The 24491-nt window shown below is 39.6% G+C and overlaps 1 protein-coding gene across 2 annotated transcripts; it reads left to right on the top strand.

Annotated features, from left to right (window-relative positions):
* Positions 1–455: 455 nt before the first annotated feature.
* On the top strand, positions 456–24491 carry LOC121417335 (proton-coupled folate transporter-like). 2 transcript variants are annotated; one of them, XM_041611009.1, is made up of 9 exons: positions 456–694; positions 940–1037; positions 4812–4980; positions 16150–17089; positions 18537–18707; positions 19959–20102; positions 21638–21721; positions 23347–23503; positions 24038–24491. In XM_041611009.1, the coding sequence occupies exons 4-9, from the start codon at positions 16213–16215 to the stop codon at positions 24150–24152; spliced, it is 1548 nt and encodes a 515-aa protein (XP_041466943.1). In that variant the 5' UTR covers positions 456–694; positions 940–1037; positions 4812–4980; positions 16150–16212; the 3' UTR covers positions 24153–24491. The 2 variants fall into 2 exon arrangements, with proteins under 2 accessions (XP_041466943.1, XP_041466942.1); XM_041611008.1 differs by lacking the exon at positions 940–1037.

The raw sequence follows: 24491 nt of genomic DNA, 5'->3' as shown, positions 1-24491 counted from the left end.
GGGGCATGCAATAAAGGTCTTTCAAGCTCGTCAGGGGGCAGGGATACGTCCTTTGCATGGGTTGTGGCTCGTCGGGGGGGGGCAGACGTACTGCCCCCCATAGGTACGCTAGTGGGAGGGGTATAGAGCGAAGAGATAAGAGAGAGAGAGCATGAAGAGACTTCAGTTACCCCCCCCCCCCGGCCCCCCGCCGTGATGCGTATGTGTGTCAGTGAGGGAGGGGTGGTACAGGCAACATGCTCATTTGAAACTCACATACGTTCTTAGCGTTCTATAGGCAAACTTATCCCCTGACATGAACTTTATTAGAATTTCAACGAGGTCTTTCCCTGCAGACTATACTCTACCTGTTCAAATAGACGTCATGATTGAGTGGACGAACACAAAAAGGTTCAGATCAACTATTGTATAGTGTTTTCAATAGATTTCATAGATTTTCAATCTTTGAATTGCATAACTACATAACCAGTAATCCACACGAATGAAAAAAGCTCCCATAATATCAAGGCATGATAGTGCACCGATCAGTACATTAATCTTCAGGCACTGTAGAGCTTGAATATGAAGTGTAGTACTGCTCTATGCCAATAATTAAACTCCGTTTTTATCAGATTGAGCATTGCCGGAATGGGATGCAGAATTTGTCTGTAACACGTTAGGTATACAGGAACAAATGCAGTCGAAATAAGTGTTGGTGAGTACATGCAGTACAGTACGTCCCGTTTAATTCATTCTCTTGTGATGATCTACGACAAGTTTACCATAACGCTTTAAAGTTCATATAGCAGAGTGATTACTTTGGCATTACTGGATAATCTAACACTATATAGACTCTGTTTCATGCTTTGTTGCGATTATGCTGGTCCATTATTTATTAGAGCTTGAAGAAGAAGGGTAGTACTACTCTATATATGCCAATAAACTCCGTTTTTTTATCAGATCAAGCATTATATATGCCGTGCCGGGAATGGGATGCAGAATTTGTCTGTAACACGTTAGTGTATACAGAAAATAAAAGCAGTCGAAATAAGTGTTTGGTGAGTACAGTACGTCCCGTTTAATTCATTCTCTTGTGACGTGTTTATGATTTACGACAAGTTTACCAACGTTCCAAGTTCCAAGTTTATATAAACAAAGTGATTACTTTGGCTTTACTGGATAATCTAACATTATGATTATAGACTCTGTTTCATGCTTTGTTGCAATTATGGGTCCATTATTTAGGGTAACGTCAATATAGTTGTAACTATAATCTCTCATCCTTGATAATATGAAACATATCCCTATTTATAAAGCCAAATTTTAAATGGCTACACTCTAAAAACCATTCAGTCAAAAATGAGCTGGGTGCAACTGTTATTCTAGTCACATTTGACTATTTTCTAGTCATATTTTACTAGAACATAGTTATTTCTGACTAGAATATATATCAGAAATGTGAATATCAGTGATAGCTGTATCAGTTCCTCCTAGCTGACTACTGGTATAGTCAATTTGACTGATTTGTTTTAAGAGTGTAGGTGAAGATCAAACTTGTATACAATTTATGCATGCATGTGATTGATCAGAAAAGTTGTGCACTTTATATTAAGCATATTTAGAAGCATAAGAAGATCATCCTTTTTGCCTGAAATTGCTTGCATGTTAGCAAGCTAGCAACCAGAGGACCGACGTCTTAATGTCCTATATAGGGACTGGTGAAGATCTGCCTAAAGGCGCTGTCACACCTTGGCGTTTTAGACAGCGTATGCCCGACGTATGAGGAATTTGGCGAATACGCTGGCGTACGTCGAATACGTTACGGGTAAGTTTTGCATACGTTGAGAGTACGCTAAAACACGCTGGTATACGTCGTCATACGGCGAGGTCGTCGAAAAGTTTTGTGCAAGCACAAAATTTTTCGACGTATGCCAGCGTATGGCTCATACGTCCCGCATACGCGGGTCATAAGTTGTAGGCAAGTTACGCGATCGTTGATACACGTTGACATGCGTTAGTCGAGCGGCAGCATTTTTTTAGGCTACGACACGTGTTCGTCAGCTGCCGCGCGCTATGCGTAAAGGTGGTGTCACACCTTGGCGTTTTAGACAGCGTATGCCCGACGTATCAAAATTTCTCTAAAACGTCAGCATACGCTGAACTTTGATTTTTTTTTTTAACTCTGGGCGTATACTTAGCGTATTCATAACGAGTTGGACGTATACACAACGTATTAGTAACTTATATCGAACGCTTCGTTAACTATTTCCAACGAATGCTTAGCGTATTGCTGGCGTACACAAATTATGCCCCACGATAGCCTAACTTACGCATAGCGCGCGGCAGCGTATCGCTGACGAACACGTGTCATAGCCTATAAAAAGGCTGCCCTCGACTATTCAAATCATAACCGCACGATACATCACCGTATCAACACCACCGCCATGCCGAAGAAAACTCCTGTGAACCCCACCTTTGCATACCAATTCCTATAAACGTTGTCAATACGCCATTATACGGTACCTGTAAGTTATAAACACGTTCAGTAAGTTTTGTGGTCATCCGGAGCACGTCTTCATACGTCAATATACGTTGGAGTTAAGTTACACATACGTTCAAAGCACGTTACTCATAGGTTAGAAGTAAGTTTTAGGGTACGCTGGACATTATCTCGACGTACATCGACTTATGAGTAACTTACGAGTAACGTGTGTCAACGTGTATCAACGATCGCGTAACTTGCCTACAACTTATGGCCCGCGTATGCGGGACGTAGAGCCATACGCTGGCATACGTCGAAAAATTTTGTGCTTGCACAAAATTTTTCGACGACCTCGCCGTATGACGACGTATACCAGCGTGTTTTAGCGTACTCTTAACGTATGCAAAACTTACCCGTAACGTATTCGACGTACGCCAGCGTATTCGCCAAATTCCTCATACGTCGGGCATACGCTGTCTAAAACGCCAAGGTGTGACAGCGCCTTAAGTTAGGCTATCGTAGGGCATAAGTTGTGTACGCCAGCAATACGCTAAGCATTCGTTGGAATACGTTACTTATAAGTTAACGAAGCGTTCGATATAAGTTACTAATACGTTATGTGTACGTCCAACTCGTTATGAATACGTTAAGTATACGCCCAGAGTTGAAAAAAAAACAACAAAGTTCAGCGTATGCCGACGTTTTAGAGAAATTTTGATACGTCGGGCATACGCTGTCTAAAACGCCAAGGTGTGACAGCGCCTTTACCAAAGGGCACTAGTGAACCAAGTGGGAATCGAACCAGGCGGGTATGGTCACCAGCCCCCGCTCACCGACTGATCTCGCGCCAAATGCAACACTGATACATCGCCTCAAACTGATCTGGAACCATTATGTTTTGATGTTGTGCATGTACGCCAGATCGAGGCCCAGCCATGAGACCAAGATTATAAAGAGGCCAGATGGTATGGGGCAATATTTCTAAAAAGCTGAGAGCGATCAATCGAGAAAAAAAATATGCCTTAAGTTTATACGATCCAGCTAAAGTTTAACATGATAGGCCATATAATGGTGTCATAATTTCAATAGTTTCACTCTCTTTGTATTCCGACTTACTTTCCTTTTCTCCCCCATTTTTTAAATTTATTTATTTTTATTTATTTATTTATTTTTTCGGGGGGGTTAAAACTTTAGGGGCAATGTCGCCATAAAGCCCCCCCCCCCCATCGATCCGTTAGTGATGTGTAAGATAAATGTATGATATAACATTTGTTTTTAAAAAAAAGCAGGAAGCAAAAACTTGATTGTGAGCGAGGTCGAAGTCTACTTGTATGGGACAATATTTTGATAAGATTCTCGGCTCAACAAAGTATTGTTAGATGTATATTCGCACTCGTTATTTAACAATGGTTTATCTGGTCGAATTTTTACTTTCTCTTTCCATGGTATGGCAATTCATAATGGTCAATTATTTTGTATACGCCTACTCTCTTAATCATGACGACTAAATGACGGCGAATTTTATTCAAGCACAGATTGAGGTATTACATTTTCTACAAGCTCTAGCTGCTTCTTTAAGTGCAACATTTCTCATGTGTTCTAGTCATGTGCAATCAACCTATTGATTCTGTATATGTCTGTATTATAATTTCTTCAAAATATCTTCAAAAAAGTAAAGTATCTTCAAAATTCATTGCCAATTTACTTCAACATCCATGTGCCATTTCTGTATTGTTGTATGTTCATTCGACACATGAGAAGTAAAAACGCTTGAACTGAACTTGAACTGAAAAATTACCGGAAACGGCTCAACTTATAGGAAAAGTCCACCCTGGAGTCCACCCTAAAAGGAGAATTCAAACAAACGTAGATACGAACGATTTCATCAAGATCGGGTGTAATTTGAATAGTTATGACATTGTAAAGTTTCGCTTACATTGCTACAAAACACATTCTGGTCTGATGACATCGCCTTTATATTATTCACAACTTTTTCTGTTTATTTTGTCAAATATTGTATCCACAAAAAAGAGAGAAAATTTTCCTCATTGTCACGTGAATTATTACTCTCTCAACATGGGGTATTACCATTGTTTTGAAATTGTGTCGCTCAATCAAGAGGGTCCTTGTAAAAAGGATCAAAAGTTTTCTTAGGTCGCTTCGCTACCTCACATATTTTTTCCCCTTTTTGTTGGCTCCTATGTACGCCATGTATGGCCACCCTCAAGATTCTTGTCTCGTTGCGCCCTTAATATACATGTTCATGTAGCTCGAAAGAGCTAAAGAGTCGCCAATAAATCATGATCAATTGATCCATAAAACCCTTCCGTTTTCTTTCTTAATTCATTAGAATTCTAATTATGACGCCCAGTCACGTGCCGACTTGTCAACACAATCTTAGACTTTGGAACCTCGATGGACGTTCGTCTTCTACCAAGAGTACTCTGTATCTCATTCATGTGACCGCAATAGACCTATAACTATAGTATAATCAACCACGAGATATCTCTTTCGTTGCGGTAAGAATATAGTTTCCTTAATTCTTTATAGATTACACTTGAGACCGAGTCAGTTGAAATGTGTGTAATAATAATGTTTTGGGATGTTATAATCTAGTAATTCATTTGCTGACGATGGATGCATCCAACATCATTCTGTAGCTTACTATATTATACAAATAGCGAATAGGCATGAGTGCGATGGTACGAGATTTCGCATGAGGTGAAAGAAAGTTGCTCTATTCAACGAGGCGTTAGCCGAGTTGAATAGAGCGTTTCTTTCTTTCACCGAATGCGAAATCTCGCACCATTGCACGAATAAGAATATTCGCTATTTGTGTTGTACAACGCCTCGGAATCTACCGAAAATATGAAAAAAGAAGAGTTTTTCCCTCCAGTTATCTATGAAAAAGGAGCAAAAATATTGCAAGCGAAAAGCAAAATCCCACAAGCTGGGCCCACGTAAGCGCACATGATCTTGGACAGCATTGCGCATTTAGCCAGCGGGTTTTACGCGCATTGTCATCTTATTCAATGAAATCGCATTGTGACGTCACCTCCTAAAGCCGTACGTGCAATGGTACATTTTGGATGGTACGTCTTGTGTGCAACGGTACGAATGTGTGACATTCAGCCTCCCATTTGATCGCGTACAACAAGCTAAGTAGGCGTTGTACAATATGCACTAGTGTTCATAAACTATAATCCAATGATAAACAATTTATAGTAGGCCTAATATAGTGTCATATAATAATGCTAATAATAGCTGGATTTATAAAGCGCTTTTTGCCTGAGGATACAAAGCGCTGCTATTATTACCCCGGCTTTAGCTCGAGCTACCATCACCGGCGCTCAGTGCATATTCCAGGAAATAATCCCGCCGAGTAAACATTCGCCTCACCTGGGTCAAGTGCAGAACATTGCGGATAAATATAGTAGTTATGAACTTGCTGCTTCATTGCCTTTCCCTGACTTTCTTACCTTTCCTAAAAGATATTCTGAGTAGGGGTATATTTTTTATGATGATAACCCAAGCATGGTAAGGGATATATGTAAGGTACAATACATACACATGGTAGACATAGGCGGCGGAAGCGGGGGGGGGGGGGACGATCCCCCCAAAATTTTTACCTGATGACCTTTTTTTGTACTTGTCAATTTTTTTGCCTGTGTCCCCCTCAATTTTTTTTGCTTGTCAAAAAATTGTGGCGGTCCCCCCTAAAATTTTTGGCTTCCGCCGCCAATGATGGTAGATATACAATGTATTTACGATCCATTTGCTGAACTTGAAGGAGTTTTTGCATCGCAACACACATCTCTTCTTAAAACACTGAAGATGTATTGTCAAAATGCCCTTCATGCCAAAGCACAACCAAGAAGTCTCTGCCGAAAATCTGTGAATCATAACAGAAATTTCGTCCTGCACTCTAAAATTCCAAGGATTCAAAATACTCCAGATCGGCTGTGAATAGTGACAGGCGCGGATCCAGGATTTCGAAGGGAGGGGGGCCCAAATTCGACCTGATTTTTGCGCCCCTGTGTACTTTTCAGAAAAAATGGCGGCCCCCATAGGCGGCGGAAGCGGGGGGACGTGTCCCCTCCTAAGTTTTAGGTGGGGGACGGTCCCCCCTAAATTTGTTTTTGATAAACTTTTTTTTTTTTTGGGGGGCTGGGCAATTTGTTTTCCTGGTTCCCCCCTAAATTCACGTGGACTCCCCCTGAAACGTGTGTTGTCCCCCCCCCCCCCCCCAGGTTGATGGCCTTTTTTCTTTTTTTTCTGCTTGTCAAAAATTTTTGGTTTAGCAACTCCTAAAATTTAGATTGATAACCTTTTGGGGGGCTTGTCCAATTTTTTACCTGTGTCCATCCCAAAAATTCAGGTGCACACCCCATCTTTTGGCTTCCGCCGCCAATGGCGGCCCCTCCCTCCCCCAGGCAATCATAAGTGCCTTAAATGCATGTTGAATTATCTTATTTCATAGGCACATGAATCAGGGGCGGATTCAGCCTTCGCCAATAAAGGGGCCCGGAAATATTTTTTCAGCCACATTTTCCCCGATCGGCCGCTCGAAGATGTTTTTTTTTTCGTTTGTTTCTTTGAAGGGGGTAGTCCTATAAGTCACCTCTTAGCTTTATTCTTTAAATCAACATAAATGTATATCATAATCCTTATTTTATAATGACTGCGCGAAGCGCGAGCAATTTTTTTTTGAAATTGTATGTATTTTTTCCTAAAATTTGAACATTCTGAAAAAAGATGTGCCTGCAATACTGCGAACGCGAAGCGCGAGTATAATTTTTTGATAAACGTTTTGAACTGATTGGAAACGTAGGCCTACCAGTCCTGTTAAAGACTGCATACAGTTAGCCATGAGGACGTTATATATTTCAACAATCAAATAATGCGAGCGCGAAGCGCGAGCTGAAAATTTTTGACATTTCTACATAAAGAATGGAAAAATTAATAATCAGTTTTTGTAATCATGAACAGGATAGCTATACAGTATAACTAAACAATTGATGCGAGCGCGAAGTGCGAGCGGAAAAATTCTAGTTTTAGACCTAGAACGGGACACTCTATTCATGTTTCCTAAATCATGAAAAAGATGAGTAAGAGGGGATCTTCCCACATTAATAATGCGAGCGCAAAGCGCGAGCAGAAAATGTTTGTATACGTTTTGAACTGATCGAAAAGTGCCTTTTAAGGACTGCTTGCATTTAGACATGAAGACATTACGTATTTCATCAATTAAACAATGCGAGCGCGAAGCGCGAGCTGAAAATTTTTGACATTTCTACATAAAGAATGGAAAACTTTAATACAATTTACTTAATTACAGAAAAAACAATTCGAATCTGTACTGATTCCCAATATTTATCACACACAAATCCATTATTCCATAAACTAAAGACTCTAACAGTATTTGACATAAATACACTTCAAAGTTTACTACTTATGTTTAAGTACGTAAATAACATGCTCCCACCTACCTTCATTCCACAATTTTTATTCTCTGAATACATCTATTCATTCATACCCTACCCGTAACTCTTCAAATTTCCATTTAATCAACCCCAAACTACTTATTGCGCAGAAATCCATAAGACACCATGGTCCAGATTTGTGTAACTCTCTACCAGCAGAGTCTGTAAACCAATCTTCGTCTCTTCACTCATTTAAGGCAAACGTTAAATCTATGTTATTATCAGAATATTTGAAGTAAATTATTTGTGTCATATCCTTTTTATCGTGAATTTATTCCTCCTTCGATTTCGTCATTACCAATATCTTCATCATGACCACCATCATCTCCATGGCCTTTATCATCATCATCATCATAATCATCATCAACATCATCATCATATCACCGTCACCCTCAGCTTTATCATCTTCATCTTCATACTATAATATTGCATGAATTCATGTTTCGTATTTGAAAATATATGCCAATTCTGCTTTATAAATGTATTAATTCAATTAGTATAAGTTTGGGATTGTCATTTTTTCAAGCAATCTGCTTATGATGACAATCCTCCTGCAAATTGTGAATATCATATAGTTAATCATTTTTGCCTGGAATTATTTTTTTAGTACTCATTATTTATGATTCATGCCAAAAGTGCTTACATATTATGTTTTTTATGTTGTGAAAAATGTATTATACGAATGTTATGGATGCAGAAGAAAACAATAAATCAAATCAAATCAAATCAATTGATGCGAGCGCGAAGTGCGAGCGGAAAAATTCTAGATTTAGACCTAGAACGGGACACTCTATTCATGTTTCCTAAATCATGAAAAAAGATGAGTAAGAGGGGATCTTCCTACATTAATAATGCGAGCGCAAAGCGCGAGCAGAAAATGTTTGAACACGCTTTGAACTGATCGAAAAGTGCCTTTTAAGGACTGCTTGCATTTTGCCATGAAGACATTACATATTTCACAATCAAATAAATACGTGCGCGAAGCGCGAGCTCAAAATTTTTGACATTTCTACATAAAGAATGGAAAACTTTAATCAGTTTTTGTAATCATGAACAAGATAGCTATATAACTAAACAATTGATGCGAGCGCGAAGTGCGTTTTGAACTGATCGAAAAGTGCCTTTTAAGGACTGCTTGCATTTAGCCATGAAGACGTTACATATTTCACAATCAAATTATGCGAGCGCGAAGTGCGAGCGTAAAAAAATCGAGATTTCGACCTTGAACGGGAAACTCTATTCGTGTTTTGTAAATCATGAAAGGGATGAGAAAGGGGATCTTCCTAATACGAGCACAAAGGGCGAGCAGAATTTTTTGATATTGTGATCTGAAACTGGATAACTGAATGAAAATGCGCGCGCGTGTTTCAGATTTACACCTAGAATCTAGGCATTCTAAACAATCTTTTATCAGGAAATAATCCAAGCGAGCGCGAAGCGCGAGCTTAAAATATTTGATATTCCGATCTGATATTTCAAACACTTGTAGGAAACTTGTAAGGTGGATATAAATCGCACTTGATAAAGAGCTGATATGTTTCATTATTACTTTAATTTTGAGACATAGGACCTTGACATCCTTAGGACATGTTATCATATGAATATGATGACTATATATCTTCCTATTCATCTTGCTAAGCGCGAGATAAAACAAAAGTGACAATTTAATTATTAAATTGATATCTTAGTATTAATGCATAATGAGGGCGCGGAATCTGATGATATTATGGCCTGAACACTGAACATTTCAAGCACCTTTTTATTCATGAATAGGATGCATCATTAATTAGTTGATATATTTTTAACCATTAATGCGAGCTAGCTGATGCGTTTTGACAATCAGACCTGAAAAGGGATATTTTGAAAACTTTATGGAATACATGAAAATAATAGGTACCTGATAAATCAAATTCGCGAACGCGCAGCGCAATTGGAAAATGTTAATATTCAGACCATAAAACTGACATTTTTACAGAGCACTTTTTAAAAATCAATATGTAAATCACAAAAATTAATGAAAGTTCGATTTCCAAGGAGAAATATGTTTTGTATACTGACTTCCAAACTTGATATTTAAGCTCCGTGTTGAACAAGATATGTGGATCACTTAACAGGCAATGCGAGCGCGAAGCGCGAGCGAAAATTTTATATAGTGACATAAAATATTTTTCCAAGTCTTCCTCTCATCTTATTTTATTCATTCGTCTTCCTCCTTTTATTTTTTCTTTTCCTTCCTTTTTCTTTCTTCCCCCCTTTTTTGCTCTACCAATAGGGGGTCCGGGCCCCTCGGGTCCCCACCTGGATCCGCCTATGCATGAAGAAGAGGCAATTGAATAATGGTTTTATAATGATGTGTTCATGAATAAATGTAATATCACTTTAAAAAATAATCGATGCGAGCGGGAAACTCGAGCGATTTCTATTTTAACCATTTGATGCTTTCAATTCGTTTAACTTCTCATCAGAGTAGGCCCTGCTAGAATTATGTGAGCGGGATCCCAGGCGCGGATCCAGGATTTCTTAGGGGGCCCTAATTTCAAGTCAAGTAATAATCGTTCCGAAATATTGACTCCCATTGCCGAATGGGTAATGTCTAGTTCAGTTACTTCTCACAGAAACCTCTCTTGCATTTTAGGCATTCTTCGTTCTTGTGGGTACTCCCATTATTTTTTTCTTTTCTACTTTTTGCTTCAGGGGTTGAAAAATCTTACGGGGATGACGCCCCTGTATCGCCGCGTATGAAAACTGGTTGTGCAATAACTAAATTGTATATTCTGCATGAAAGAAAATTAATATTTTATTTTGGGTAAGATATTCTTGAAAAAGATATAAATTTACATGCTTTTTATTATATCGGTGAGGTAGATTCAGTAGTCAGCACTCAGCATTTACTAATTGGGAGTGCACTGCCTACTTTGATCTGTAAGTGTTTGGATATATTATATAATCTTTTGTTATTCGCTTGAATTCCATTCAAAACAGTGAGTTGTCTTGTCAATCCTAATCAGCAAACATTGGCTCTTCCGCTCTTGCAACAATCATATAAAGTATCAAAAGGTTATGCATCTTATAATCTTGCTCAAATTTTATATACTCCAAATAGATTTTCAAAAGAAACAAAATGCGTGTAAACGGTGTATATAAAAAAAATCTAAGATACTAAAGATAAATTAATGTAAAAATATACTTTATTGTCAGTGTCTTTATAAATATGAAAACAATGCTCTTAAGTTCGCATCATTTTGGACGATAAGTTCTTATCTCTCTTTTTCATACAATACTAGTGAAACATGAATTCCAAGGTCCCATGTATCTTGTATACATCAACTATTTCAAGATGTAACAATAAATGTAAATGATAGCAATGCAGTTTAGGCCTGAGTAAATCCACGTAATATTTTCAGTGGAATTCGTTAAAAAAATAAAACGTGATTTCCCACTGTAGGTTGGAAACGAATGGTGTCGTATCATCAACTGTATATAGCTGTCTTTTTACGCATTACTACATGAAACAAAAAATATAGGAACGATATAAACCATAGAGTTATTTCAGTTATTTGATTATTTGACGATTCGTCAAAAATAAAAAACGCATCCGAAACTTTCACCATTACAATGAAAGTATCATTTATTCTTTTACATATTGCACACTAAAAAATAATGGTTCAAAATTGAACTCCGAAGGTTCTTGCAAAATCAGCACCCTATGGGTTCAAAAATTGAACCCCTGATTTGGGGTTTAAAAATTGAACCCTGCGGTTGGGGTTCATTTTTTCATTCTGCGGTTCAAAACTGTACCCCTAAATTTCAAATTGAACCCTAGGAGTGCAATTTTGAACCCGCAGGGTGCAAAAATGAACCCCAACCGCAGGGTTCAATTTTTTAACCCCAAATCAGGGGTTCAATTTTTTAACCCATAGGGTGCTGATTTTGCATCAACCTTTCGGGTTCAATTCTGAACATTTGTTTCTTAGTGTTTGCAAGTAAACTTCAAAATTTCTGTAAATAATATCTATCAATATGTCCATCAGTGTTGTAGTCAAGGCTCAAACCTCCAAGGCCAAGGCTTTAATACCCAAGACCAAGGCTTCAATCCCCAAGGCCATGCCTAAAAACCTCAGGGCCAAGGCATTTCAAACTTTCAATATATGGAACAATGAGCCAACAACAAGGCGGCAGTTCCAATATCAGTTCGGCGCCCCTACATGTAGGTCGATCATCAATTTGCCCCCCCCCCCTTCGAACATCATTTTGGCATCCCTTCGAACTCAATTTGCCTCCTTTATTCGAATATCATTTCGCCCCCTAGCTCGAATATCAATTTTGCGCCCCCCTAGTTAGAACATTAATTCGGCGCCCCCTAATTTGAGTATCAATTTGGCGCCCCTTACCTCGAACATCGATTCGGCCCCCTCCCTAGTTCAAGTGTCAATTTGGCGCCCCCACTTCGAACATCATTTCGGCGCCCTCCTAGTTCGAATATCAATTCGGCGCCCCTACATGTAGGTCCAACATCAATTCGGCGCCCCTACATGTAGGTCCAACATCAATTTGGCACCCCTAGTTGAATATTAATTTGGCGCCCCTACATGTAGGTCGATCATCAATTCGCCCCCCCCCCCCCCCCGTTCGAACATAAATTCGGCCCCTAGTTCGAACATCATTTTGGCATCCCTTCGAATTCAATTTGCCTTCCCTAGTTCGAATATCATCCCCTCCCCAGCTCGAGTATCAATTTTGCGCCCCCCTAGTTCGAACATTAATTCGGCGCCCCCCTAGTTTGAGTATCATAGGCGCCCCCCTAGCTCGAACATCGATTCGGCCCCCCTCCCCAGATCGAATATCAGTTCGGCGCCCCTACATGTAGGTCGATCATCAATTTGCCCCCCCCCCCTTCGAACATCATTTTGGCATTCCTTCGAACTCAATTTGCCTTCCTTAGTTCGAATATCATTTCGCCCCCCTAGCTCTTGTATTAATTTTGCGCCCCCCCCCCCCCTAGTTAGAACATCAATTCGGCGCCCCCTAGTTTGAGTATCAATTTGGCGCCCCCTACCTCGAACATCGATTCGGCCCCCTCCCTAGTTCGAGTATCAATTTGGCGCCCCCACTTCGAACATCATTTCGGCGCCCTCCTAGTTTGAATATCAGTTCGGCGCCCCTACATGTAGGTCGATCATCAATTTGCCCCCCCCCCCCCCGTTCGAACATCAATTCGGCCCCCAGTTCGAACATCATTTTGGCATTCCTTCGAACTCAATTTGCCTTCCCTAGTTCGAATATCATTTCGCCCCTCTAGTTTGAGTATCAATTTGGCGCCCCCTACCTCGAACATCGATTCGGCCCCTTCCCTAGTTGGAGTATCAATTTGGCGCCCCCACTTCGTACATCATTTCGGCGCCCTCCTAGTTCGAATATCAATTCGGCGCCCCTACATGTAGGTCCAACATCAATTTGGCGCCCCTAGTTGAATATTAATTTGGAACCCCTACAAGTAGGTCGATCATCAATTCCCCCCCCCCCCCCGTTCGAACATAAATTCGGCCCCTAGTTCGAACATCATTGTGACATCCCTTCGAACATCATTTCGGCGCCCTCCTAGTTCGAATATCAGTTCGGCGCCCCTACATGTAGGTCGATCATCAATTTGCCCCCCCCCCCCCTTCGAACATCATTTTGGCATTCCTTCGAACTCAATTTGCCTTCCTTAGTTCGAATATAATTTTGCCCCCCTAGCTCGAGTATTAATTTTGCGCCCCCCCCCCCCCTAGTTAGAACATCAATTCGGCGCCCCTAGTTTGAGTATCATAGGCGCCCCCTAGCTCGAACATCGTTTCGGCCCCCCTCCCCAGATCGAGTAATAATTTGGCGCCCCCAGTTCGATCATCATTTTAACATCCCTTCGAACATCATTTCGGCACCCTCCTAGTTCGAATATCAATTCGGCGCCCCTAAATGTAGGTCCAACATCAATTTGGCGCCCCTAGTTCGAATACCAATTCGGCGCCCCTACATGTAGGTCGATCATCACTTCGGCCCCCCCCCCCCCCCGTTCGAACATCAATTCTGCCCCCAGTTCGAACATCATTTTGGCATCCCTTCGAACATCATTTCAACGCCCTCCTAGTTCGAATATCGATTCGGCGCCCCTACATGTAGGTCCAACATCAATTTGGCGCCCCTAGTTCGAATACCATTCCCCCCCCCCCCCCGTAGCTCGAGTATCAATTTGGCGCCCCTACGTTGAACATCAATTTTCCTCTATCTTTTCACCCTCTTCCTCTTTTTTTCTCCCCCTCCCCTCCCCTCCCTTTTCTTCTCTTCCTTTCCCCTCTTCCTCTTTTTTCTCTTTCTTTCCCCTCTTCTTTTTTCTTCTTTTCTTTCCCCTTTTCTTTTTCTTCTTTTCTTTCCCCTCTCTTTTTTTCTTTCCTCCCTCTTCCTCTCTCTCCTTTTTCTCCTTTTCTTTCCCCTCTTCCTCTTTTTTCCCCCTCTCCCCCTCCCTTTTCTTCTCTTCCTTTCCCCTTTTCTTCCCCCTTCTCTCTCTTTTTTCCTCTTCTTTCTTCCCTCTTCCTCTCTTTCCTTTTTTCTCCTTTTCCTCTCTCTTCCCCCTCTTCCTCTTTTTTTTCTTCTCCCTCCCCTTCCCTTTTTCTTCTCTTCCTTCCCCCTCTTCCTCTTTTTTCTCTTTCTTTCCCCTCTTTTTTCTTTCCCTTCTTCTTTTCTTTCCCCTCTCTTTTTTCTTCTCTTCTTTCCTCCCTCTCCCTCCCCCTTTCTTTTCTTCTCTTCCTCCTTTTCTTTCCTCTTTTTCCTCTCTCTCCTTTTCTTCTCTTCCTTTCCCCTCTTCCCCTCTCTCTTTTTTTTCTCCTTTTCCTTTCCCTCTCTTTTTCCTTCTCTTTCTTTCCCCTTTTCCTCTCTCTTTTCCTTCCCTTCCTTCCCCCTCTTCCCTTTTTCTTCTTTTCGTTCCCCTTTCCTCTCTCTTTTTTCCCTCTTCTTTTCCCCCTCTCCTCTCTCTCTTTTCCTTTTTTCTTTCCCCCTTTTCCTCTCTTTTTTTCTTCCTTTCTTCTTTTCTTCTTTTTTTCCCCTCTTCCCCTCTTTTTCTCTTTCTTTCCCTCTCTCTTCTTTTTTTCAGCCGAAGGGGGGGGGCCAAGGCCCCCTCGGCCCCCCCCATGGATCCGCGCCGGGTGAATAGTGACTTGCCGAATATATAGATTTCGATTTAAACCTTGTTGATTTTAAATATAAATCTAAAAGATTTGAATTTAAATCTTTTGAAATTTAAAAGTTAACTTGTTTGATTTAAAATAAATTCGAAATTCGGCTGGTTACTGTTCACAGCCGGTCTGGATTTATTTTAAATCCTTGGAATTTAGAGTGTGCCGGACCCTGGACAAATAAAATAATTTGCAAATTTTCGTCAGCTCCGGATAATTATAATAATAACGTTTTATTTACCCAGGGTAGCCACTTCAGTTAGGAAACTGCTCTACCAGCGGGCCCTGCATAACATTATATGTTATTATTACCCTTCTCCAATCTAAATGCTGAGCACCTAGCGAGAAGGCAAAAGGTCCCATTTTTATAAGTCTTTGGTGTGACTCGGCCGAGGATCGAACCCACGACCTCCCGTTCATGAGGCCGACCTCCCGTTCATGACGGGCATTTTCATTACATTTACTGCGTTCTTGAATTCATTCTGCGTCGCGATGAGAAAACTCGTTATAACCGTAAGACATTCATTCAACGTGTGTATTGAGCTCGATTCTTGTGAGACTGTGTATGTTTAAATGCCTCGATGCTATTTTTTCATTTAACTCACAATTTATTTCCATTCAAACATAATGATATAAAGTAGGCTTATATCAGATGTAAAGTAAATGATTGGCATTCAATAAATGTAGTTGTTTTTTCACCTATCCTATGAATGACGCGATTTGGAATCCCTTTTCGATTCAATTTTAATTTGGAATCACTTTATCCCGTATAAGCCCTTGAGAAAGGGCGTTCCGAAAAAGGTTATTTGCATACTCAAGAACTTTAATTTTTTAAGAACCCTAAACACGTTAAAAAGGATCGGAAGTGGGTGGTCAAGGTGATTTTGACCCTTTTCAGGAACCTTTCAGGTTTCAAAATTATGGGACAAGTATAAATCAAATGCCATCATATTTTTAAATCGTACTTTTGTCGTCTTGTCTGAATTTAATTTCACAGTTGTGTTGATTGTCAGGAATAAACTACGGTTTATGGTTCGTTCAAAGCGGATTTGGCATCAGGATGGAGGAAAGTGAGGAAAGGAGCGCCCTCTACGATGGGGCTTCTTCAGACCTAAAGGACTATGCATCTCACGAAGCACCCCCTCTACCGGACCAGGATTCACCCTTGGCTATAGTCAAAAAGGTAGAAACAAGGCGAACTTGTCGTTGCTGGATCACCGTAGAGTTCATAGTTATCTTGGTGGCTGCTAGCTATGGTGGCATATCCACACTTGGCGGGCAATACATCAGGTTTCGCGTGAGCTCGGAACTCTACGGCAACGCAACCTTCAATGGCTCGCATGACAGCGCCTGTGATCAAGGCAACTCTACCGCGTTCATCGAAGGGGAGATCCAGAAGATCACGTCTAAATGGACGCTTTATCTCACCTGCTCCGCTTCTCTTCCAAGCATCTTCACGACATTGCTAATCGGGACCCTGAGTCAGCGATACGGCAGAAGAGTGTCCATCCTTCTGCCATGCTTGGGATTTCTCGGAGAATGCGTTGTCAAGCTTCTTGTAATAAACTTTGAACTTCCTCTAGGTTACCTCTTCGTTGGCAGCATCTTCTGTGGTCTTTGTGGCAACCTGGCCCTTTTCATGACAGGATGCTTCACCTACATCACCGACATAACCACAGAGAAGGACAGGATGATCCGGATTGTCGTTGTGGAGATCCTCATATTTGTTGGGATAGCAGCAATGCAGATCTGCCTCGGGTACATGATCCATGCCCTAGGTTTTGCTCTGAGCCTTTGGGTTCCGTTCACCGCCCTCGTCCTAAGTATCATCAATGCTGGGACACCATGCCTCCTGGAAGAGACTATTACCGATGACAAAAAGAGGGATACGGCTGAAGTACTCAAAGACATTGTTCGTCTGTTCCGAGTCAATACAGGTAAACATCTGTTAATAATTAACAAATCACCTGGCACTATTTCACCATGTCTCATAAAGCTGTTCGCGAGTATTACGCATGACATTGCGCACGACTGGTGATCCTTCCTTGCGGTAGATGATCTACTACATATCATCATTGTTGTCGATCTACCTCTCGAGAAAGTGATCACCAGTCGTACGTAAAAAGGTGTGAGTACTTTACCAACAGTTTCATCTGAGGACCGTCTCATGAAAGGACTTGTCGGACATTTTATCCGACAAGTTCTGTTTTATCCGACAGTTACCATAGTAACAGTGCCTCTCAGCCAATCAAATTCAAGGAAAGTTGTAGGACCTGACAACTTGTACAAAAATGCTGATGAAACACTCCCCTGGTCCGTAGTCCGCTCGCACTACAAAGTCGATGGGAGTTCCAGAACTCAGTCATCGAGCGGGCCTATATGGTGTACTCTTTTTGTGGCGCCATCCCATATGTCCGAGGGGGGCTACTTAGTATAAATGTATGATACGTATGTGCCCGGTCGAGACCCACATTTATAACCTAAATTTCCGTTCCAGCTAGAGCATCACCAATTTAGAAAGCCAAATAGAAATTCAAATTTTTTGCCCGTTCCTGAGACCCTCAAATGTGTGGTTTTGCGCATCTACCCTGTTTATATACCGCTACCCACTACCATATGGTACGTCCTGGAGATTCCCCTCTTTGATGTGGTCAGTTCAAAAGCATATTGCATTTTCAGCAATCGTTGATCCAAGATCCGTTCCGGAGACCCCCTTTTAAGACAAAGATTTCATTCCAGAGCCCCCTATTTTTGACATGTTATAATTCGAGTACTCCCCCCCCCGGCCATATGTCGTGAATTACATATCCTCCTATATTCTAAAAAGAAAGTTGTCACTATAAAATGTCTTGTGCCGTCACATCGGGATATCGCGTCTTTACAGGCAATCGTGTAAAACAACCATTCAAGAAAAGGGTCCCCCCAAATTTCGAAAAGGTCGGATCCATATTACCATTTTTTGTAAAAAATTGTAAGCCAAATGAACAACTTGACCCGATCTTTCGGGAATTTAGACGGTCACTCTCTCGATTTTTTTGTTAAACAAGTGCACACCTAGTTATCAAGAATGCGTATAGCATTTTCATTTATTTGAATGCAGAATAAGAGCATTGTTGATTAAATACCTTGCTCACGGGCATAGGTGCCGGGGATCGAACCTCGGACTTTCCATGTATCGTCAGGCACCTCAGACTACTCGGCCACGGCACTTATACGAATGGTCGTGTTACACGATTGCCTGATCGGACGTGATAGCCCGATGTGATGGCATGTTCGTCAGTATATAAGATATGTAAGTCTTTATGTATTTTAAGATCGATGATTATTACAATTATATGTTCATTATTAACTATATCGGTATCATATTTTATCGATATCAAACAGATAATCGCCTCTACATTCTGATTGCAATGCTTGCTGTCAGTATACTAGTCGGTATCGTGATTCAAGGTGGTATCGCGATCACAGTGCTCTATGGCCAAGGGCAACCCTTCTGCTGGGGACCAGTCATGATCGGATACTTCGTCACAATCTCCCTCGTGATACCAGGAATTGGTAAGCTAGACCATTGCCGAAAACAACGTTTTCGCACCGCAATGCAGAACGATTTCAAAGACGCAGTGGCCCGTATTCTGAAGTCAGGTTTAACTTAGACCATGGTCTAGCTCTGTGCTAAAATTATGGTAAGCTAAAAGTGTCAAATGTGTTATTGAGTTGTATGTTTCTTGTGTTTACTGTGCTCTTTCCTGATTCATCGATGGTGAAGACAATCATTTATTCATACTTCCTATACAATTATAAATGATTTGAGAGTCGAATGAGCTGAAATATGATGTCTCTACTGTTAGTGATTATGTAACAATTGGCTGTCCATACTTAAACCACAACTTTAAACCTGAGTTTAAGTTAAATCCAACTTCAGAATACGGGCCAGTGGCTCATTCATGATTGTCTAGGAAGTATAAATAGATGATTGTCCTCACCATTGAATAATCAGGAAAGAGCACAATAGATGTATAAAGAAACGTACAACTTAATTTAAAAAATGACACTTTTGGCTCCCCATAATTTTAGCAAAGAGTTAGACCATGGTCTAAGTTAAACTTGACTTCAGAATACGGGCCTATAGATGCAATAAAACATACTGCTCGTCAAATGACAGTAAACAGCTGGGAGGCCTATGTCGAAGATTGGTAAAACCGAAACCCTAAGTTTCGGAGCTGAAAATTTAATTGCAAATAATTCGTCACTCATGACTAGTCCAAGACCAAATTGCTGTTTGAGTATTATGTATAACATATGCGAATTTCTTTATCTTTTTGCACGATACTTTGACTCTCAATCCTATTTTTCTTTCCCTTTGCTATATATATAGATGCAATCGTTTTTCCTGCATTTTACCACTTTCTGCTTTTCTTTTTTTCTTTTAGTTTGTGTAGTCATTAGTCTTTTTCGTTGTTATCAAAAACCTAATTTCCACTTCGATGTATATGATTACGATTACCCAACCAGACTTTTAACTACCTATTAGAAGATATATGATATGCCCAGAGTGGCGTACCAATACAAGCTATACTTTTTAATAAGACCCTCACTTTCATTTGTTAGTTAAAATCTGTAAATTGTTCATTTTCTAAAAGTTTTATTGAAACCGACGTTTTATTCATTTATTAAGTGATCGTTTTGATAAGCTATTGTTTATAAGTATGATATAACACGCATCAAAGTTCAGGAATGTTTAAATAAGATATTTATATTCGACCTATTAATGTTACCCTATGTTTTTATATTTATGGTATTATACAGGAACTGTAGCCGGAGCTGGGATTTTTCAACGATTGAAGCTAAGCTACATGTGGATCGTGCAGGTCTCGACTATAAGTGGTTTAGCTAATACCTTAGCATTGGCATTCACATTTGTCATACCGTCAACTGTCCTAATATTTGCAAGTAAGTTCGCTTGTTTTAACATGTTTTATCGAAGTTCAGTGATTTTTATTGATTTCTTCCCTGTTTATGATTGTTCCAGCCTTTTTATCCAAAATTAAAAGTAGAGAGTGTGTGATTGTTATATATTTAGTAATATGATAATAATAAGCATGATAATGATGATAATGTGCAAAATAGAACTTAATACAATGTTTCTCAGCGCTGCGATCTATTACCTCGGCGAATTAGCACGGCTACCGTAATCGGGTGGCCGAGCATTCAACGAAGTCCACCATACAGGGTAGCCATTCACTTCCTGGGTGGAGAGAGGCAAATGTAGATAAATGCGCCTTGCCGAAGGTCGCCGTTATAAATGGTGGAATTCGAACCCCGAAACTTGTGGTTCAAAGTCTGGAGACTTAGCCACGATATCTCTATGACGAGACTAAATAGGAAGCATGTGCATCACCACTAGCGTACTTAAAAGATGGGGGGGGGGTACAGAGTGCCCCTTGTAGAATTCTAATAACCTTTGATTTTTCATTTAACGGAACGTCCTACCCTTGACATTTTTTATTGTCGTTGTTGTTGCTATTGTTGTCATCAAATGTTTTTCCCTTCCCAACAAAGTTTTTTCCCCGTACACTTCCGTTAACGCCTATCTCAGAACGCCCATTCAAACAGGGGAGGAGCTAAATATTTTTCCAAGGAGGGGGTTTGACAAATAAATTTGACAAGCTAAAAAAAAAGAGGGCTTCACTACAAAACGAAGGCTGCTATGCTTCAAGCGTATTATATTTGCTTACGTAGGTTGCCTCTGCATTTTCCCCATTATTTTTTTTTCCTTTCTTTTCCTATATTGCATTCATGTCTTTCTCCATAAGATTGTCACTTTGTTATATGTACTTTATGCCATATTTTGACTATGTCTCACGCATTGTAAATTGGTTTTATTATTCCAATAAAATCCTTAAAAAAAGGTCCTTGTGGTTCCGAGAAATTTGACAAGTAAAAAGGGTTTCACTACCAAATGATGGTCATTAAAAAGAGTTTTACTTTAGGTTTGAGGTTAGGTTTAGGATAGAGGATAGTGTTAACCCATGGTTGAAGTACGTCATTCCGTTAGTGTGTGGAATTCACAGCGGAGCAATTATCGCTGGAGCAAATGTCATGGAGCCGTTTTAACACGCCAGTTTATATCAGTGCATTTCCAACAATCTGAATAATCTATCGTGATAGGTTATTTATTGGTCAAAATCTTAATAAGCTATCGTGATAGGTCATTTATTGGTAGAAAAGTGATTTTTGTTCACAATGCTTTTATTCCCTTCCTGCAGGTACGTTCGTGATAGGTCATTTATTGGTAAAAGAATGATTTTTATTCACAATGCTTTTATTCCCTTCCTGCAGGTACGTTCGTGATAGGTCATTTATTGGTAAAAGAATGATTTTTATTCACAATGCTTTTATTCCCTTCCTGCAGGTACGTTCGTGATAGGTCATTTATTGGTAAAAGAATGATTTTTATTCACAATACTTCTATTGCCTTCACGCAGGTACGTTCCTTGGGTTGTTCAAGCTCCTAGGACTGCCCGTAATTCGTACATTCCTCTCAACTGTAGTGCAGAAAAACGAACATGGTAACATTTACTTGCTTATTCTTTTTCTTACCACGTAGTATTTAAAGGGATGGTCCGGGTTGAAAATATTTATATCCTAATACATAGAGTAGAATTCACTGAGCAAATTGCCGAAAAATTCATCAAAATCGGATGGGAAATGATAAAGTTATTGGAGTTTAAAGTTTAGCAATAATTTGTGAAAACAGTAGTCATGAATATTCATTAGGTGGGCTGATGATATCACATCTCCACTTTCCGTTTTCTTATGCTATTACATGAAATCATATTTTTTTCATTATTTCATACTTGTGTGAATAATATGTCTCCCTTATAATGAAATAAATTGCATCAATAAATATCTAGCGCACTAAATCAGTTTTCAATCAATTTTTTTGAGTTCTTGGAGGAAAAAAAATGAATAACCCTTATTTCATATAATGAAATACAAAAGAATAAGTGGGGATGTGGCATCATCAGCCCACCTAATGAATATTCATGACAACTAACTTTAACAAAATATTACTAAAGTTTAAAATTCAATAACTTTGTTTTTTGTTATCCGATTTTGATGAAATTTTCATCCTTTTGCCCAGTGAATTCTACTCTTTTTGTTAAATTATAAATATTTTCAGCCCGGACCATCCCTTTAAAATATCCACCGATCCCATGAGGTTCGAAGAAATTAGAACGCCCTAAAAGTTTTGGGTATGGTGCACAGACGACTATACTATAGCTATTTCTCGTTTTACGCATTACTATAATAACTATTGTTCAAACTGTCCCAAAATGTTGAAAATTTGTGTTTTGGGCACCATGACGTTCGAATAAAAGTAGTACCTAAAAGTTGGGAGGGAAGGTAATGTGTACATTTGACTATTGTTTTTTTACGCACATGCTACAATAACTATTGATCGTATTGTCCCAAAAAAGTTCAAAATTTGTGTTATGGGCACTATTTTGGATAATATTATTTAAATATATGCCTGGTTTGTATAACAATGTTGGAAAACTTGTCGAAGATTATTGTAAATTAATCTTTTAAACAATACAAGTATGCAGTATATATGGAATTTGCGATAGACACGTTTGATTTTTACCCCCTACACGGCATTGTCAGTTTCATATCAGACGTTTCTTTGAAAGTAAAATCTTCAACAACCTATTGGTTGTTTAAGATCTTAACAATACTGGATACAGTGATACACAAAATCTTAAAATGCGTCTTAGAAGGTAATGCAACCTAACTTGCCAGATATATTGTCCCATTTACACAATGATTTACACATTACACAAATTATTACATATAGTAAAGAAGTGAGTTTTATTTTATTTCATGGTAAATGATGAGGGAGGGGTCATCATGTCCATTTCGTAAACATGTCAAGAGTATATTTTTAACACCGAAATTACTACCACGTTTGAATGATTCGGAGCAATACGGTGAAACAACAAAGAAAATCATTACACAAAAGAAATTAAATAAAAAGAAAAATCAATGATTCACGTAAATGTCACAATATACCCGTTAGTTAAATGAGTGCTTGGGGCAACGCGTAATCACTTGTTGGGGTTATTTGTTTTATGTTGTTCCTGAATGCTTTGTTTCTATTACAATCATATTTTTATCTTTTATGAACTTAAAGGCGCATTATTTGCTGCTTTGGGCGTCTTGGACGGCCTTTCTGCCTTTCTCGCCACGCCCATAGTAAATGGAATATACTACGCTACTATCGATCTCCTATCAACGGTTGTCTTCTTCGTGATGTCGGCACTGTTAATCATACCAATCATCATTACCGGGTAAGGTATCTTAAACACAAGCATTCTTTATTCATGTGTGTCATCTTGTCATTCTTTGCCTTTGCTTCTTCATTTTGTTTATCAAAAATTATACTTGCTTTCTACTACCATTTCTTTCTTCTTCATCTTCTCTTTCCTCATTCTTCTCTTCTTCTTCCCCTTCTTCATATTCTTGTTCTTCTATGCCTTCTTATCATTTTCAAACTTCCATATCGATTTAATAATTTTTGTTTATTCAATTCATTTATTGATGAACATTTTTACCTTAATGTATTTCAATATTCATGTTTTTCATAATTCATTTATTTGTATGTATGTTTGCCCTCTTTGGCAAGGCTATCCATGCAAACTTAAACAAAAATAAAATTTAATCAATTTCATTCACATACACTCTGTCTCCCCCCCCCCCCCCTTCTCTCTCTTTCTCTCCGAGACCCTCTCTTTGTCTCCCTCTCTTTGTCACCTTTTCTTTCTCCCTCTCTCTTTCCCTCTCTCTTTCCCTGTTCCTATTGTATTTGCATATCACTTCTTCAGTGTTCTACAATGCAAGGGTCTCGGCAAGGTTGATGGAAGGCGCCCTCTATCGATTAATACAGATGCTGATGATGTCACAGAACCTTTTCTATCAAGTGATGCCCCAAATAGATGAAAATGTGTTATGCAATTTAATTCAACTCCAATTATTTACATATTTCATTGTAGCATGGACAGAACTATTATAATTTTGGGGGATCTTCAACGACACAATTCAGCAAAATTTTTGCCATTATGCCACGACTCTGTGATTTACTTCGATAAAGCACGATTTTGCTCTTTCGAATATTAATGTTTGTTTAAGAAACTCAATTGAACTCCAATATGAATATTGCACCACCCCAAACCCTCATCTTCTCATATCTTGCCAGATATTTCCTAATTCATAATGCTGCATTCTTTGCATGGTCACCACCCCCACCACTGCGAAGCACATTTGCTGTAATGCCCCCCC

The sequence above is a fragment of the Lytechinus variegatus genome, chromosome 6 (genome assembly GCF_018143015.1).
Source record: "Lytechinus variegatus isolate NC3 chromosome 6, Lvar_3.0, whole genome shotgun sequence".
In the NCBI taxonomy this organism is placed as follows: domain Eukaryota; kingdom Metazoa; phylum Echinodermata; class Echinoidea; order Temnopleuroida; family Toxopneustidae; genus Lytechinus; species Lytechinus variegatus.
The sequence above is the reverse complement of the archived record's forward strand: the minus strand, read 5'-3'. Positions and strand labels throughout refer to the sequence as shown.